This window comes from Sturnira hondurensis, unplaced genomic scaffold (assembly GCF_014824575.4).
Source record: "Sturnira hondurensis isolate 20B ecotype Veracruz unplaced genomic scaffold, ASM1482457v3 Scaffold0000780, whole genome shotgun sequence".
In the NCBI taxonomy this organism is placed as follows: domain Eukaryota; kingdom Metazoa; phylum Chordata; class Mammalia; order Chiroptera; family Phyllostomidae; genus Sturnira; species Sturnira hondurensis.
Window position 1 is genome coordinate 16027389 of NW_028073411.1, and position 15488 is coordinate 16042876.

The 15488-nt window shown below is 58.7% G+C and overlaps 1 protein-coding gene across 2 annotated transcripts in view; it reads right to left on the reverse strand.

The window, feature by feature from the left end:
- The window catches only part of JAKMIP1 (janus kinase and microtubule interacting protein 1), a 90504-nt gene that overhangs the window by 27203 nt on the left and 47813 nt on the right, over positions 1–15488 (reverse strand). For both annotated transcript variants that reach the window (XM_037046100.1, XM_037046111.1), the window contains exons 4-8: positions 15202–15411; positions 14215–14334; positions 11214–11360; positions 10345–10485; positions 8051–8110 (exon numbers count right to left, since the gene is read on the reverse strand). In XM_037046100.1, coding sequence (XP_036901995.1) covers positions 8051–8110; positions 10345–10485; positions 11214–11360; positions 14215–14334; positions 15202–15411 — 678 coding nt within the window. The remainder of the gene's footprint in view (positions 1–8050; positions 8111–10344; positions 10486–11213; positions 11361–14214; positions 14335–15201; positions 15412–15488) is intronic.

The window sequence follows — 15488 nt, forward strand, 5'->3', positions numbered from 1 at the left end:
GCTCGCGTACCGGCAGCCAGTCTCAGGTGCGTGCGGAGCCCTTGCCTCTGGTCTGCGCAGGGCGGGTCTTACCAGCAGGAGTGGGAGGCCCGAAAAGGCTCCCTCGATTTCAAGCACGTTCTTTCCTCCGAGCGGAGGCTGGAGACAACCTCATGCCCAGCACCCCTCCAGATGAGCAACCCCGCCCCACCCCAGGCAAGTTCCAGGCGCTCTGCAGACAGTCCTCAGGGAGCACTGGCCATGGCACCGCAGCAGGGACACACCTGCAGCCCTTGAGACACCTCTGTGCGCACACGGCTCACCTCCCTGAACCCCAGGCTCTGAGTTTCTCTGGGTTGCCACTCACTTCCTGTGAGCACTGCTGACTTCGGGCCCCTGGGGACCGTTCTCTGTGCCCGCGGCAGCATTGCTGCTGTGCCCATGGCCTCGCATGGTGGTGGAGGGCACCCTGGCTGGCACAGTGGTTAGAGCCCCAGGGACCCTCAAACTGCACACTCCCCAAAGGACCAGGAAAGGACCCCACACCATGACGACCCTGCTGTGATAACCCTGTCAACGATCGGGGCCATCCTGGGGGCCGGTGACCCCAAGTGCCACCGCCCCGGAGGGTCTGACCATTGAAGTCCTCAGGACAGCTGGTTGATGCCCCATTGTGGAGCCCTCATGTGGGGCCTTAGCAGCTGAAGTGCCTTTAAAGCAGAGCTGCCTGTCCCCAGACCCCAGAGGGGCCCCCCAAAGCACAGCACCGTCCTGGAGATGGAGGCCCCGTGGCGCCATCTGCCGGGAGGGAGCAGGAAGCAGTTCTGAGGGCGGGTGGAGGCCGGACACAGACGGGCTTTCAGGTTAGAGCCCCCTGCCACCAGGGGCAGGAGCCCACAGACTCAGAGCGCACACAGTGTCCCAGCAGCAGTAGCTGACTGTGACCCGCACCTCATACAACAGGTGGGTGGGGTCAGCTTGTTTCCTCCGAGGGCTGGCTTTTTACTAGGGACTGCGTCCCATGAGAAGCAAAGTGTACTACATAAAGGCCTGCCTTTGCTCATTAAAATACGAGAGAAAAGGGTGTCTTAGTGCTTCGAGGGAAACCTGGCGCTGTCTTTGAAGACATCGCAACAACTACCCCATGCCGCACTTTCAGGATCCAAACAGACACCACCCGCCGGCAAGGAGGGAGACGAGCGTCGCCCAGAACACGCTGTGCCCCCCCCAACCCCCGCTCAGCCTGATGGGCTGTAAGAGTCAAGTGCCAGAGACAGCGTTGTGCTTTCCAGTCTCCACCCATCAGATGCCAAGGGTGTTTGCCTCAGAAAACACACTTTAGGGCAGGAGGCTCTGCCTGTGCTCCTTCCGAACACACCTTCTTTCTGACAGCGGCTCAGTCCTCCGGCGGCCACGTCCCTTGCCACCAAAGTGCCTTGCTGGCTTCTTCCACAAAATTTCTAAATGCAGTTTGGGAAAAATGACTGGAAAGTATGTAAAGGACTCCAACCAACAACACTTAGAATGTGCAGAGGTGCTCGTTCTTAGCAGATCCAGCGGGACCAAGACCCCCACGACCATCCCCAGAGGGAGCCACCAGGCACAAGGACAGGCGGCCCCCCGCCCAGCCGGCCGCTTACCTTCGTGCCTGTAGGTGAGCTCCTGGCAGCCGGAGAAGTACAGGCAGACCAGCGCACACAGGCAGAGGAAGAAGGAGAAGTACAGGACGAAGAGCACGTACTCCATGGCACGGGCCCCAGTCCACCGGCCTGCCGGCGTCTCAAGGGCCAGAAGCCACGTCTCGGGCACCAACACAAGGGCCTCCCTGCACCCGGGAGAGAGCGCCCGCCTGTCCGCTCCCCAAGCACGCGCCTCTCCTTTGCCTCAGCCTGACGAGGAGTCCTGAGGCTGGGTGCTCAGCAGGCGTCCCTTCCGTGACAGAGACGCCAGCTCTGGGGCAGATCAGGGGCTGAGGGGCCGTTACCAGGGCCCGGCCCGGGTGCATGAGTCACACGAGGCAGCCTGTGTGCTGGTTTATTCTCTGAGGGCTCTCCTCCCACACGCCGGGCTCTCTGGGGCCCCCCTGTCGCCAAGGCCACTCCACAGGGGACTGGGCACAGTGCTAGCAACGGTGACCCAGAGCGAGCTCCAGAACCAGCCCCAACCCAGGAGGCGCCGCCCGCCTCCGTGCCTGGGAAGCAAGTCTGCTGCCCCTGACCACCCCACGCAGCCCAGCTCCTCCACTCGGTCCTACAGAGAAACTGCCCCGGGAGCAGCGTGGGTCCCCTGCCCACGGGGGGTGGGGGGCAGCCGCGAGAGTTCTGGAGAAGCCTGTCTGGGCTTAATATCAAAAACAAAATCTCTCAGAGTTGGGGGGCGGGGAAAATGGACATTTTTACCGTAAAAAAGTAAACTTTCTGTACCTTGAAATATAGTGAGGCAATGTTAAAAGGCAAAGAACAATTCACAAAAGAAAAAAGTAAATAGAGCCGAGTTCACATATGTTTGTGTGTGTGTGTATTTCAGCTTCAACACTGCTCGATACTCTGCCCCTCCCAAAGTATCCAGGATGAGCCCTGTGGAACCCTATTACGCAGTGTATGCTGGTTGGTGCTAAGCCTATAAGTCACACTTCCAAAGGGGGGCCACCCAGAGGCAGCAGGGACTGGTTCACGGATGGGCCTGTGACCAAGGCGAGCCAGGGAGCAGCAGCCTGGGACTTCCGCTGGAACCACTGAGGACAGATGCCACAGAGGTTGCTAGGCAGCTCTGGTGCCAGTTGCTACAGGGGTGTGGCCACCACATGAGACAGCCATCCTGAGGAACAGGTCTGCCCAGAGGAAAGCAGAGTTGAAAGACAAAAAGAGGCAGGTTCCTGGCAGTATCACGTGAGTGTCTGGGTCCAGCCATGCCTGAAGCTGTGCCTCTAGGCTTCCCAGTTATATAAATTTTGTTGTTGTTGTTTAAGGGACTGAGTTTTTAACCCTAGCAATACAGAGACACTTGGCTAATGGGGATGGGAAGATAATCCTAGAATCAAGCCATGTGCACACTGCTGAGTTCTGGGACAACCTGAAGGCTGGTTTCTCTCCAAGCTACCCTGCACCGGGACCCTCAATCCAAACCAAGGACAGCTGTGCCCAGCAAAGGTCACCAGCTGCAACAGCTGTCTGAGCTGCCACAGAGCTCTGGCTTTGCAGGAAGCATGAGATGTGTCCAGCGGGCTGGCTCCTGGATCGACTTAGACGCCCCCTCAACACACACTCTGCCAGAGCTTCTCATGGGTGGAGACCCCTCTCTGTGCCCCATCACCTGGCATTCCGCCATGCCTGAGACAGACACTCCACAGACGGTGGCTGCATGATGGGGGGAAGGGAGGGTCTGAGAGCCACACAGCCTTAGCCTTCGCCACTGAGCCACAGTCGTGGGCCAGGCCAGACAGGGCAGCACCTGGCCCCAGGAACTGGACTGGAGACCTCAGCATACACCACAGGTGCAGGGCCCCGACTCCACTCCCAGGCTGCCTGGCAGACCACGCGGCTCCAATCCCAGCTCCCCTACATCCCCATGGCCTCTCACAAGCACCAGCATCCTCTGAGTCTGTTTCCGAATTGAGCCCCAGAGGGAGCCCAACAGACTGACAAGATGCTACACCTCCTGTCGGCGCAGAGGAACAGGGCTGGGGAAGCCCAGAGGACATGTAATCCTGTGGGGCCAGGGGACGAGGGCCCCGGGTCAGCTGAGCCGCATCTCCAGGGGTGAGCAGAAGGCCGAAGGCAGAGCAGGAGCAGGAGTCCGGAGGGCAGGCAGCACAGCAAGGCCCAGGGGCTGACGCCAGTGTGCGCAGAGGGGAATGACGCCAGAGGCGCGTGGTCCAGATCCGTGGGATCCCAGGAGGCCTCGAGGGCCTGGCCAGGGAGCCCCACCTTCATCCCCTGGGGTTTCTGGAGAAGGAGGCAGGGCTAGACTTGTGCCTCGGAAAGCAATGCTGGCAGTAGGCAGAGCAGCCAGGGAGCTGCTGCAGTGGACAGACCGGGCCTGAAGGAGGCGCTGCAGACAGGTGAGCAAGCAGAGGCTTCGAGGAGGGGCAAGGCTGGAGTCAGGGAGCCTGGGCCCCACACCTCCCCACTGGGTCTGGGGTCCCTCCTGGCACCTGGCAGGAGCCTGCTCGCGGGCCCCCCAGCCACTTCTCCCTGGAGACTGGGGCCCACCCGCAGACTCACTGAGTGTCATTTCAGCCCTGTGTGCATCCACTGCCCGGACCCACCAGAAGGGCTGGTCTGTTCTGGTCTTCAGGCGCAGCCTGGATGCTCGACTGGATGAGGTGTCCTGGGCAGGCTCCACAGGCCCCTATCCTGACTTCAGCCGTTGCTCAGATGTCCGGTCCCTGCTGAGCTACCACCCTGAGCCACTGACAGCATGTTCGGCAGCCAGGAACACACAACTCACTGCCCACCCCAAGGCAGCGTAGTTTGGGGTCAGACCCTGATGCTGGACCTTCTGCAGAACAAGCCCCCCAACTAGGGTCCTTCTCCTGCAGCCCCTCAGGAGGTCTAACCAGCAGCAGGTTCCCCGGTCAGAGACAGCCAATGCCAGTGTGGTCCAGAAGCCCTGCAGGGCAGGGTCAGCCGCATCGGGCTGTGAAGGGCCCCTGGAAGACGAGGTCTGACCCCTGCATTGCACTAACAGCAAACCGGAGTAGGGGGTGGGCGTGGAAGTGCAGGAGCCCCGTCAGGGAGCTACAGACTCAAGGAGCTTAGCAGTGTCTCTTCAGGGATAGTCTGCCAGCCTTCCAGAAAGCTCTGGAAACTTCAACACATTTCACCATGATACTCTGTTTAGCACAGTCCCAGGCAAAGCGGTCGAGCACACAGGTGCCCAGGGGTCAGAGAGTGCGGGGGGGGGGGGGCGTTTGAAGGGAGGAAGAAACCAGAGAGTCCCCACAGCCCTGGGGCAGGAGGAAGGGAAGCCGCCCGGTGCCGGATGTGGCTGGGGGACCGAAACCCCGCTCCGGGGTCCAGATTCCCGTCCCGCCCCGGACAAGCAGGGTGGAGTCGGAGGCTGGTGAGGACAACCGTCTCCACTGGCCTTTGAGGAAAATGGAGGAGGCTGGTGGGTCACAGAAATGGTCAGTGGGAAGGACCCTGACTCTACCTGGCCTGCGAGGGGCATGAACGATTTTAATTAGCGGCCAACCACCCCTATCCTTCTGGAGCCATCCAGCGTCGTGCACACGCATTCTTCCAGGAAAAGCGATTTTGACTGGACACAAAGGGCAGGACACAGCAGGACACCCACAAGCCTGGCGAGCGGTCAGCCGACCCCAGGCTTGTCCAGCCGTCCCCCATAAATGCGCTCGGGGGTCAGGAGTGGGACGGCACCCTGGTGTCGGTTTGGAAACGCGGCCACAGCCAACCACAGGCCTCCCGAAACCGCTGCCCAGAGGCTTCACGGGGTGCAGAACGCGACCCCACAGCCAGCTAGTGGGACGGAGAATTCCTCCAGAGCACTGCTGTTTGAACACCTGTCCCCACGGGCCATGGCGTGCACAGACACTACAGGCAGCTGTGAAACAGGGCCACTCTTCTGTAATGCAGAGGGGGCGCGTCACACCCCCCGATCCGCACGTTGGATTCTGGGATCTGTCCCTGGGGACAACCCCAAGGGGGCACCTGGCTTTCTGGTCAAAGGGAGCTCACGGGTGCAGCGTTTACAGAAGCAGGACGTCCAGCAAGAGGAGCAGGTGGTCACTTAACAAGACGTTCAGGGAACAAGGCAGGACAGGCCCAGAGGGAGTGGCAATGCAGCTCACACCGTGGGGAGGGGGAGCGGACGGGCGGACAGACACGGCAGGACGGTCAGCAAGTTCTGGCCCATCTGGTCAGCGGGTGAGGGAGCCAGGAAAACGTGTTTGGGATGACCGCATTTCGGTGTGGATAGCTTGCTGCAGGGCAACGGAGAATAAAAACGGTGCCGGCCCACATTCTGCAGCACAGTCATGTCATAAAAAGACAGGGTGGGAGGAGGATGAGAGGGGCAGGGTCGGTGGGGGCCCATGAAAGTGCCACACAGATTGACGAGCTGCCTTCAACTCCCCAGTTAGTCTGTGGTGCGGGCACAGCCCTTCCATGGCACAAATGGACCGGTTCCACGGGACCACTTCCACTCCTGAGTTCCTGTGGTCCATGCGTGGGGATCTGCCCCTCGATCAGGTGGGCCATGCTGCCCACGGGGCCCTGGAGCCCCAGATTGGAGTCTCAGCCTCATCAGCTGACACTGTCTCTGGGCTGTTTCTGTGGTTGACAGCTATGCGCTTCCTAGAACTGTAAAATGGGGAGAATCACCCCAACACCCCAGACATGCTATGGAGACTGAGGGAGACGGCATGAAGGCCCACGAGCCAAGTGCCCAGGACGTGGCAAATCTCTGTGGAGCACAGACCCAGGGACATGTCCTGGCTGCTGCCCTGGACATGCCGTATTCGGCTCATGGAGCGTGTTAGCACATTTGCACCAACATTTCACATAAATTATGCTGCTATGAGTTAAATTGGGTTCCCCCAAAAGATAACAAAGTCCTAAGCCCCGGACCTCAGCATATGACCTTACTCGGAAATACAGTCATGGCAGAAACAATCAGCTAAGTTGCCACTAGGTCACACCGGAGTAGGGTAAACCCTGACCCAAAATGCCTGCTGTCCTCCTAACAAGACAGCCCTGGAAGACACAGGGACAAGGAAAGTGGTGTGTGATCACAGAGGCGGAGGCTGGAGGGACGCCACGGCAACACCAGGATGACCGCAGACACTGGGGGGAGGTGGGAAGGATGGGGTGCAGTTTTCAGAGGGAGCCCGGCCCTGCGGACGCCTTGGCCCCAGAACCGTTGCTCCAGGCCACCCGGTCTGTGGCACTTGTTCCAGAAGTCCCAGAAAACTAACACCTGAGGCCCCCACTTTTCTTAAAGCACTCGGACCCCTGATCCCCCTGGCCTTCTTTTCTTACAGCGACTGGAGTCGGGGCCAGTCCGCCCTGGTGCCCACCCCACCCACCCCGGGTAGCAGAGCCGCACCTCGGGGGCCAGTCGTCATCACGTGTGTGCTGTTCTCTCAGAGGGAGAAGTGTTTCCGGACAGCCCTACACACCTCCCCCAAAGGACAGCCGGGGGAGGAGCAGGCCGGTGCTCGAGCAGGTGAAACGCAGGTGCTGGGGTGAGTGCAAACCGAGTCTCTCTTTACANGCGGACGCCTTGGCCCCAGAACTGTTGCTCCAGGCCACCCGGTCTGTGGCACTTGTTCCAGAAGTCCCAGAAAACTAACACCTGAGGCCCCCACTTTTCTTAAAGCACTCGGACCCCTGATCCCCCTGGCCTTCTTTTCTTACAGCGACTGGAGTCGGGGCCAGTCCGCCCTGGTGCCCACCCCACCCACCCCGGGTAGCAGAGCCGCACCTCGGGGGCCAGTCGTCATCACGTGTGTGCTGTTCTCTCGGAGGGAGAAGTATTTCCGGACAGCCCTACACACCTCCCCCAAAGGACAGCCAGGGGAGGAGCAGGCCGCTGCTCGAGCAGGTGAAACGCAGGTGCCGGGGTGAGTGCAAACCGAGTCTCTCTTTACACAGCCCCACCTGCTCCCTCCCGCGCCAACTGGGTCCTGGCACCTCCCCTCCCAGGCAGGCCCCATCTCCACCAGAACGTTCGGATGCCATCCCCACAAATCCACACTTACAGGAAGAATGCAGTTCGCATGATTCCAAACCAGCCCAGAGCTCCCGGCTCCTCAGGACAGGCTGTGAGATGTTACAGACCAAGCCTGGGTGCCCTTTAAATCCTTCAAAAGCTCTAAGCATTTATGCTTTCAGTTTGGGGTGAGCATCAGCCCTGAGGCCTACACACAGAACTCAGCCATGAGTCTTCCATGAACAAAGCACGAAAACCAGGGCGGCATCACTGACAGACAGCGACGACAAGCTTTTCGTCAGGCGTGCAAAGGTGTGAGTGCCCCCGGCCTCCGAACCCTGCCCCGCAGGCCCTGGTGTGGCAGCAAGGGTGGGCTGCCACGCCGCGGCAGGCTCACCTTAGGCGGCTTCAGGCCTTTCCCGCGATGTCTTTTGGGGCGCAAGAGCCGTTCTCTTTCCTAGAAGGAAGCACAGCTGTGGGCATTTTCTGCCAGCCTCCCGTGTCACCCCAGCCAACCCAGCTGGCCCTCTGGTGGGGAGGCAGGGGGGGAGATCTATCACACAGCCCAGCCCACGGGTCTGCCTGGGTGCTGACTTCCCTGTGACTCCCCTGCTCAGAGCAGTGCCACCTACCCCACCTTAACTGGACTGTCCCTCAAAACTGCCCTCATTCGCCAGTCCCGCGAGGCTCCAGCTGTCTGCTTTGGGGGCAGACTGTAAAGCTCCAGGCAGTGGCGAGAGGACGTTCGCTGGCAGGACCGCAGCACAGTGAGAAAGCCGGCAGCTTCGAGCTCGGGCAGAGCCGGGCCAGTCCCCACGGGGCCTCCTCCTGCCGGGCCACACACTGTATTTCACGGGTTCTCGGGTTCTCACTCTGCCACACAGGGCTGGCACCCGCCCTGCAGTGCTGCCCGAGGAAGGAAACCGGACCGCCGTGACTGGTGGCTACTGTCGCGAGAAATGGCACCTGTAGAGGAGCAGCTGGAACAGCAGCGCTTGGCCCCAGATAAAACCAGTGAATTCTCTCTTTTCTAATCAAGTGCCATTTTCCCTTTGGCTGCCAGGAGACCCAGACATGCTGGTGCCTGGCTTCAGCCCTCACAGTCCGCCCCTCTGTCCCTCCTGATCCCAACTGACTGCACACTCTTCATTTCCTCTAGTCTCACGTCATTCCTTTCACCTCGTCATCATGCCACTGAATGTGTTTTTCCAATGTGTTTTTCCAATGTGTTTTTGCAATGTGTTTACATTGCATCAGCCTTCTGTGTAGCAAAGATGGAAGGATGGGTGGATGGTGGATGGTGGATGGATGGTGGATGGATGGTGGATGGATGGTGGGTGGATGGTGGATGGATGGTGGATGGATGGTGGATGGTGGATGGTGGATGGATGGTGGATGGATGGTGGATGGATGGTGGATGGATGGATGGATGGATGGATGGATGGTGGATGGATGGATGGATGGATGCATGGTGGATGGATGGATGGATGGATGCATGGTGGATGGATGGATGGATGGTGGATGGGTGGATGGATGATGGATGGATGGATAGATGATGGATGGTGGATGGATGGATGGATGATGGATGGATGGTGGATGGATGGTGGATGGATGGATGGATGGATGGATGGTGGATGGATGGATGGATGGATGCATGGTGGATGGATGGATGGATGGATGGATGGATGGTGGATGGTGGAGGGATGGTGGATGGATGGTGGATGATGGGTGGATGGTGGGTTGATGATGGGTGGATGGTGGGTGGCGGATGGATGGATGATGGATGGATGATGGATGGATGGTGGATGGATGGTGGATGGTGGGTGGATGGTGGGTGGATGGATTGATGGTAGATGGATGGTGGGTAAATGGATGGTGGATGGGTTGATGGATGGAATGGAAAGAGGAAGTGGGGAAGGGGGTTGGGAAGGAGGGGTGGGTAGAGAAATGGATGGGAAGAGGGGAGGATGAATGAATGGACAGACGGGAAGGTGAAGGGAGCAGTGGGTGGGTGGGTGGGTGGGAGGAAGGATTGGGGAGGGAGGGAGAGAGGGAGGAACTGAAGAGATAGGCAAGCAAAGTGAACTTGACAATCCAGTCAAATCCTTTTCTAGAATGTTGACCACTGGCTTTTCTACTCATGAAGACCCCCTAATGGAACTGCCACACTCCCACTCGGGCAAGCAGAACACACTGCTTCTGGATCCAACTGGAGCCCGCCGCAGAGGCCCCGCACCCTGGTGCCCGAGCTCCTTCCCACAGAGCCGCAGAACTCTCTCATCTAACACTCCCCCTGCTTCAGGGAGCTCACCGCCCCCTCCCATCAGGCTCAGATTTTCGAGCTCGTGGTCTACAACAACTAAGCTAAAAATAAAAAATCAGACTTCTCAGGGCCAGCACATGCCCACTCAGTAAAAGCCAGAGGACTTGTTCCTAAAATGGATGCTGCCGCTTACGGGCAGCAAACTGGGGAGATGATGTCAGAAACACAGTTGCCATGGAAACCGCTCAAGCACCAGCAAGCCCGCTGCTTTCAGGCAGAACAAAGCAGGAAGGTGCGGGCGCCTGGGGTGAGCCCACTGGGCCCCGAGATCCAGCAGCCTCAGCAACCCCAGCAGCATCTCCCTCCCTGACACCCGGCACCACGCCTGAACACCACATCACTTGGCGTCACGCTGAGCACAGACGCACCAGGGAGAGGTCATCGATGACGTGCTGCTGCTCCAGCACCTGCAGCCGCAGGAACTCAATCTCCTGCTCGTCCCTCGTCAGGCTGAGGTCGTTCAAGGACGTGTGTCGCTTCAGAGACGCCTGCGCAGACAGCTTTTCTTTCTGCAGCAGGAGCAGGAGGGAGCCCCGCAGGGCCGCTCAGCCCTCGGCGTTAGGGGCCCACCATGCACAGCTGTGCACGAAGGGTGGGCTCTGGTGTACAGGATGGGGGGACGGGTGGAGGGGTGGAGGGGTGGTCCCCAGGTGGGAGGGGGCATGGCTGCAGGGCCCACTGCCGGGAGAGGGCTGGGCAGGCCCTGCGTGGCCCAGCCTGAGTGTTGGACGAGGAAGCTGGGACAGGGAGGAGGGTGTTCACCACCAAGCCTCAGCCTTGTCAGCTGTAAAATGGGGTCACTGCACTACTCGGGACAGTGAGCCCCAGAGTGCTGGCACACTGCCCACACCCGGACCCCCAACCACAAAGACCAGCCACCCTGGTTGGAACGTGCAGGGCACCCACATTCTGTGAGGCACTTCCCCGCTACCCTCCTGTCCTCTCAATCACCCTGCGACATCGGTACTTTCATTCCCATTTTACAGAAGAAGAAACTGAGGCGCAGAGAGAGTAAGAGACGCGCCGAAGGGCACAGGGGCGGGAGGTCGCAGGGGCAGGGCCTTGGCTCAGACCCAGCACCCTGTGCTCTCCCTCAGGCACAGAGGCCACCGCACTGTGACTTTCAGACAAGTGACAGCAGGGGGCTGGCTTGGGCAGAGACTGCCCCTGAGGCCTCCGGGGGACAGAGACCCTGCGCCCTGCGGCTGGGGCCGGCCCCCAGGCACCAACAACTCACCATTTCCACGTTCTCCCGCGTGAGGGTCTTGATCTTCTCCTCCATCCTCTGGATGCTCTGCAGAAGGTCCTCGTTCTTCTTGTTCATCCTCTTGTTCTTCTCCACCAGCGGCTTCAGCTGCACCTCCGTCTCCCGGGAGCGCTTCAGCTGCATCAGAGGGAGACAGGGGCCCGGCGGCTGAAAGACTCAACGCATGGCTGACGTGGCACCGCCGAGGAGGCCCACGGAGACCCCACCGGGGCCTTCCCCGGAGCCGGAGCTGCCCTCGTCCGGACCCCAGTCCAGAAGCAAACACCCGAAGGGCCCACAGCCACATGGCTTCCACACCAAGGGCCCCAGCAAAGCCTCAGAGGGCCTGGGAAAGGCGAGAGGAGGAGCTCAATGCGGGGGCCCACAGATCTGCCCCAGGACACCCCGCTGGCCAGTGGCCTGTGTTGTGTGCACTGGTCTACCCTTCTAGAGGTCATGGGTCACATGCATAGAGGTCAATCCAGCTACCCAGCTCCTCCCCACTCTGCAGACAGCAGACCACCCCTGGGCCCCTCCATGCCAGGCTCAGTGCCAGGGCATGGAGATGCCTAAGGTGGTGCCCAGCCCCGGCAGGCTTCCCGAGTCCTCTGGGCACAGTCCCTACTGGCCGGCAGGGTGTCCTTCCAGTCTCTCTCATCTGATTGCATGGCGTGGCCCCTCCTGTACCCAGGTCCTGGGCGGGGGAGGGGGGCAGGGTCGAAGAGAGGACATGGCAGGGGTGCCCATCCAACCAGTGGGGAAGAGGACAAAGATGGGCAGAGAAGGGGCGCACTAGGGAGGCCTGGCACTTGGTGTCCATCCCAGCCCCAGTGGGAGCCCTCACAGTCAGGTCTGCCTTCTGGAACAATGGGTCACTCTAACTGCCACGCGGAGACCAGTGTAGTGAGGCAGAGACATGAGAACGGACACCACTGGGGGGGACAGGGCCCGAGAGCTCACACAGTGCAGGTGCCCACTCTGTCCCCTCCTGAGCAGTGTCCTCGCCGACACACTCACGTTTGGGCTGCATGACCATGGCCAAGTCCTCGGCCTCAGTTTCCTCATCTATAAAATGGGAGGCCTGCCACACGTCCAAAGTAGTGGTAAGCCCTTCAAGGCTTTCTGTCATTCAACCCTCACCAGAAACCTAGGAGGTGACCCTATCCCTGTCCCCATGTCATAGACAAAGAACCCAACCCCAACGAGGTGGGCAATGTGCTGAAGGTCACAAAGAACGTGCTGGAACCAGGAGTGGAACACAGGGACTGACCGCAGACCCCTGCTCCTAGTCCCCAGCCATGAAAGTGAAAACGACCCTCTGGTGTCCCTTCAAATATAAAAGGCAGCTCTGACCCACACATTCTACTTCTAGGAATCTGCCCCACAGAGCTGAGGTTCACGTGAGGAGAGACAGAAGCGCATCTGCCACGTGGCACTGTTTATAGCAGCAAGGAAACAGACGGAGCCTGAGCTTACTCCGGCACAGGGGCGGCTGCGTGAGCCGTGGCCCGTCCACGCCACGGAGCAGGGCTCAGCCGCAGACAGGACTGAGGCAGCTCTTGCTGCAGTGGTGGCCGAGCTGTGACTGGGCCATCGGGAGACATCAGGAAGCCGCAGAACAGACGGGGAGGAGACCCCACTTTCTCATCACCCACAAAACAAACACCTTCTCGGTGGTGCCGATCGGCCCCCAGAAGCATTAAAGACATTCAAGAACCACGTGGAACGGCCGACAGACGCGGCCTTGTGATTTCAGGAGGGAAGCACTCGCAGGCCGATTGGCTTCTACCGTAAACACTTCGTGTCACCTGGACTGTTCCAAGTCGCCTTTTTTCTAACCCACTTCAGTGAACCGTTACGTGAGCACCTGAACACGTACATGAAAAGCACAGGCGTAATACTGGATGTGCCATCTGCTTTTAGCCATCTCAAAACACGCCCTCAAAAACACCGGAAAGAAATGAATTTATGTGGGTCCTGACACTTACACTTTCCATCTTCCCTGCTTTTCGAATGCTACAGATATTTACTTTCATAATAAAGTTTAAAAAAACATATTATGAGGCATTTGCCAAGAAGTTTATGTGTAGATTACCACTGGGGAAAAATTAGGGTAGCTATTTATCCAGAAAATGCAAAGATGTTGAGAAGCGCTATTTCACCCTGGCTGGGTGGCTCGGTCGCTCGGAGCACCGCCCCGTACACCAACAGGATGTGGGTTCAGTTCCTAATCAGGCCACGGATCTAGGTCACAGGTTCGACCCCCAGTCAGGGCACATACGGGAGGCAACTGATCGATGTTTCTCTCTCTCTCTCTTTCTTTCTAAAATCAATAAAAACATATCCTTGGGTGAGAATTTTTTTTAAAAATTACTGTCTTTACTAGAGATTTATTCTTTAACCAGAAACCCTGTTCATTATTTTTAAAACTAAAAATAGGTAAGCTTTGATTTTTTTTAAAAAGGTTAATAGATAAAAATAAAAATTATCCATAATCATGCCACCTGAAACAATTTCCAGTTTCCAGGATGACAATGTATTTTGTACGTATATAGTATCTATTGGTATCTATCAACTGCTCTTATTTAATTCACTGCAAACCAGTTTCTGTGGCAATTAAGTGGGCCCCGCGCCCTCACTCTTGCGGACTGCACACGTGTGCCACGGTCCCGCTGACCAGCACTGGAGATCGGGGCACTCAGGTGTTTGGGCTCCTCCCCAATGCCATGGTAAACAGCACCCCGACGCTTCTCTCTGACTTCTCCAGCTGTCACCAGGGACAAGCTTCTGCCGAAACAAAGGCCAGTGACAGGCTTTTTTAATGAGCATGTGCTGGGTTTTTAATCGATAAGAAATGAGAGAGTAAAGAAAGCAGGAGGCCTCTGCGGTCTCTTCCTGTTGAGCCAGGTTCGAGGTCCTGGGGCAGCAACCCTGCACCCCCTCCCACCCAGCCCCACATCCCCCACACCGTCCGTCTCTCAGGGCTGGTTACCAGCTCGTTCCTCTCATCTGCCAGGAGGGTGTTTCTGTCTTCCAGCTTCCGTATCACCGAATTGAGTTCAGCGATTTTTAGCTGAAATCGCCTCACATCCCGCTCATCCATATGTTGATCCTGAAAAGGAGTCAAGACACAAGCGTGCGTTGACGAGGCATACGTGACTCCAGGCGGCCTGCGGACCCTTCCTAGAGAGCCCACAGCCATGCCTGGTGAGCCGACTCCCTTAAAACCGGACGCCAGGCCAGGGCTCCCAGAAGTCCAGCAACACTGACGAGACCTTGAGCCCTGCTGGCAACTTGCTGAAAAGACTTCTTTTCAAAGGTAACAAGACTTCAAACCCACCAATGGCTCCTCACACCTGAGTGTGGTCTCAGGGGCCTTGACATTCGAGCCCCTGCCAGTGCGCCCACAGCAAATGTGCCAGCCCAGTCCCGCAAGGTGTGCACTGTGCCCACGATGCTCACCCCTGAGATGCCAGCATCTCCTGTGGCATCTGCATGTAATGCATGAGATCCTGGACCACTCAGTGAATGAGTGAATGAATGAATGAATACATGAATGCTCGCGCACACACACGCACACACACACTGCCTTGGCCTGCTCAGTGCCTATTAAGTACCAAGCCGCTGCCCCGAACGCCCTGCCTGCCGGCTGAGCCCCACCCAGTGCCCACTGTCTGGACTGGGCCCCCTCCCCCCTGCACACTCATTGCAGGCCCTGCCCTGACAGTTTCTTCTTTCTTTTCAACTGGAAGCAGTCAAGGACCCCTGGAGGCAAAAGCCACCGGATGCTGCCTACCTCTATATTCCCAGGGCCTAGCTCGTAGGGAATGTTGGGCAAATTTGGAGAGGCAGGGCTGAGTGTGGGAAGGAAGGGTGGTCAGACGGATGGCAGGGAGGGAGAGAGGGAGGCACGCAAGCTGGCTGGAGGATGACTGGTGGCAGGAAGGACGGTGGGGGGCCGGCCCGCCCGAGCCCTCACCTGGGCACCCATGAGCTCTGCCATGTCCCCTACGCCCGGCGGGAGCTCCCTCTTTGGGCTGCTGTGGTACCGCTCAGCCTCCTTGACCTGAACCAGCTGCTCGTCCAAAGCCTCCTTCTGAAGCAGCAGCCTCTGGGTCTGACCCGTCTGCACGCCCAGCTCCTTCTCCAAGGCCAGAATCACACGATCTTTCCCTTTGATCTCGTCCATCTGCAAAAGAGGGAGAACACGCCGTCAAGCAGAGGAGCTCGGCACTGGGGGAATCGCTCCCCTGCCGGCCCGGGGCC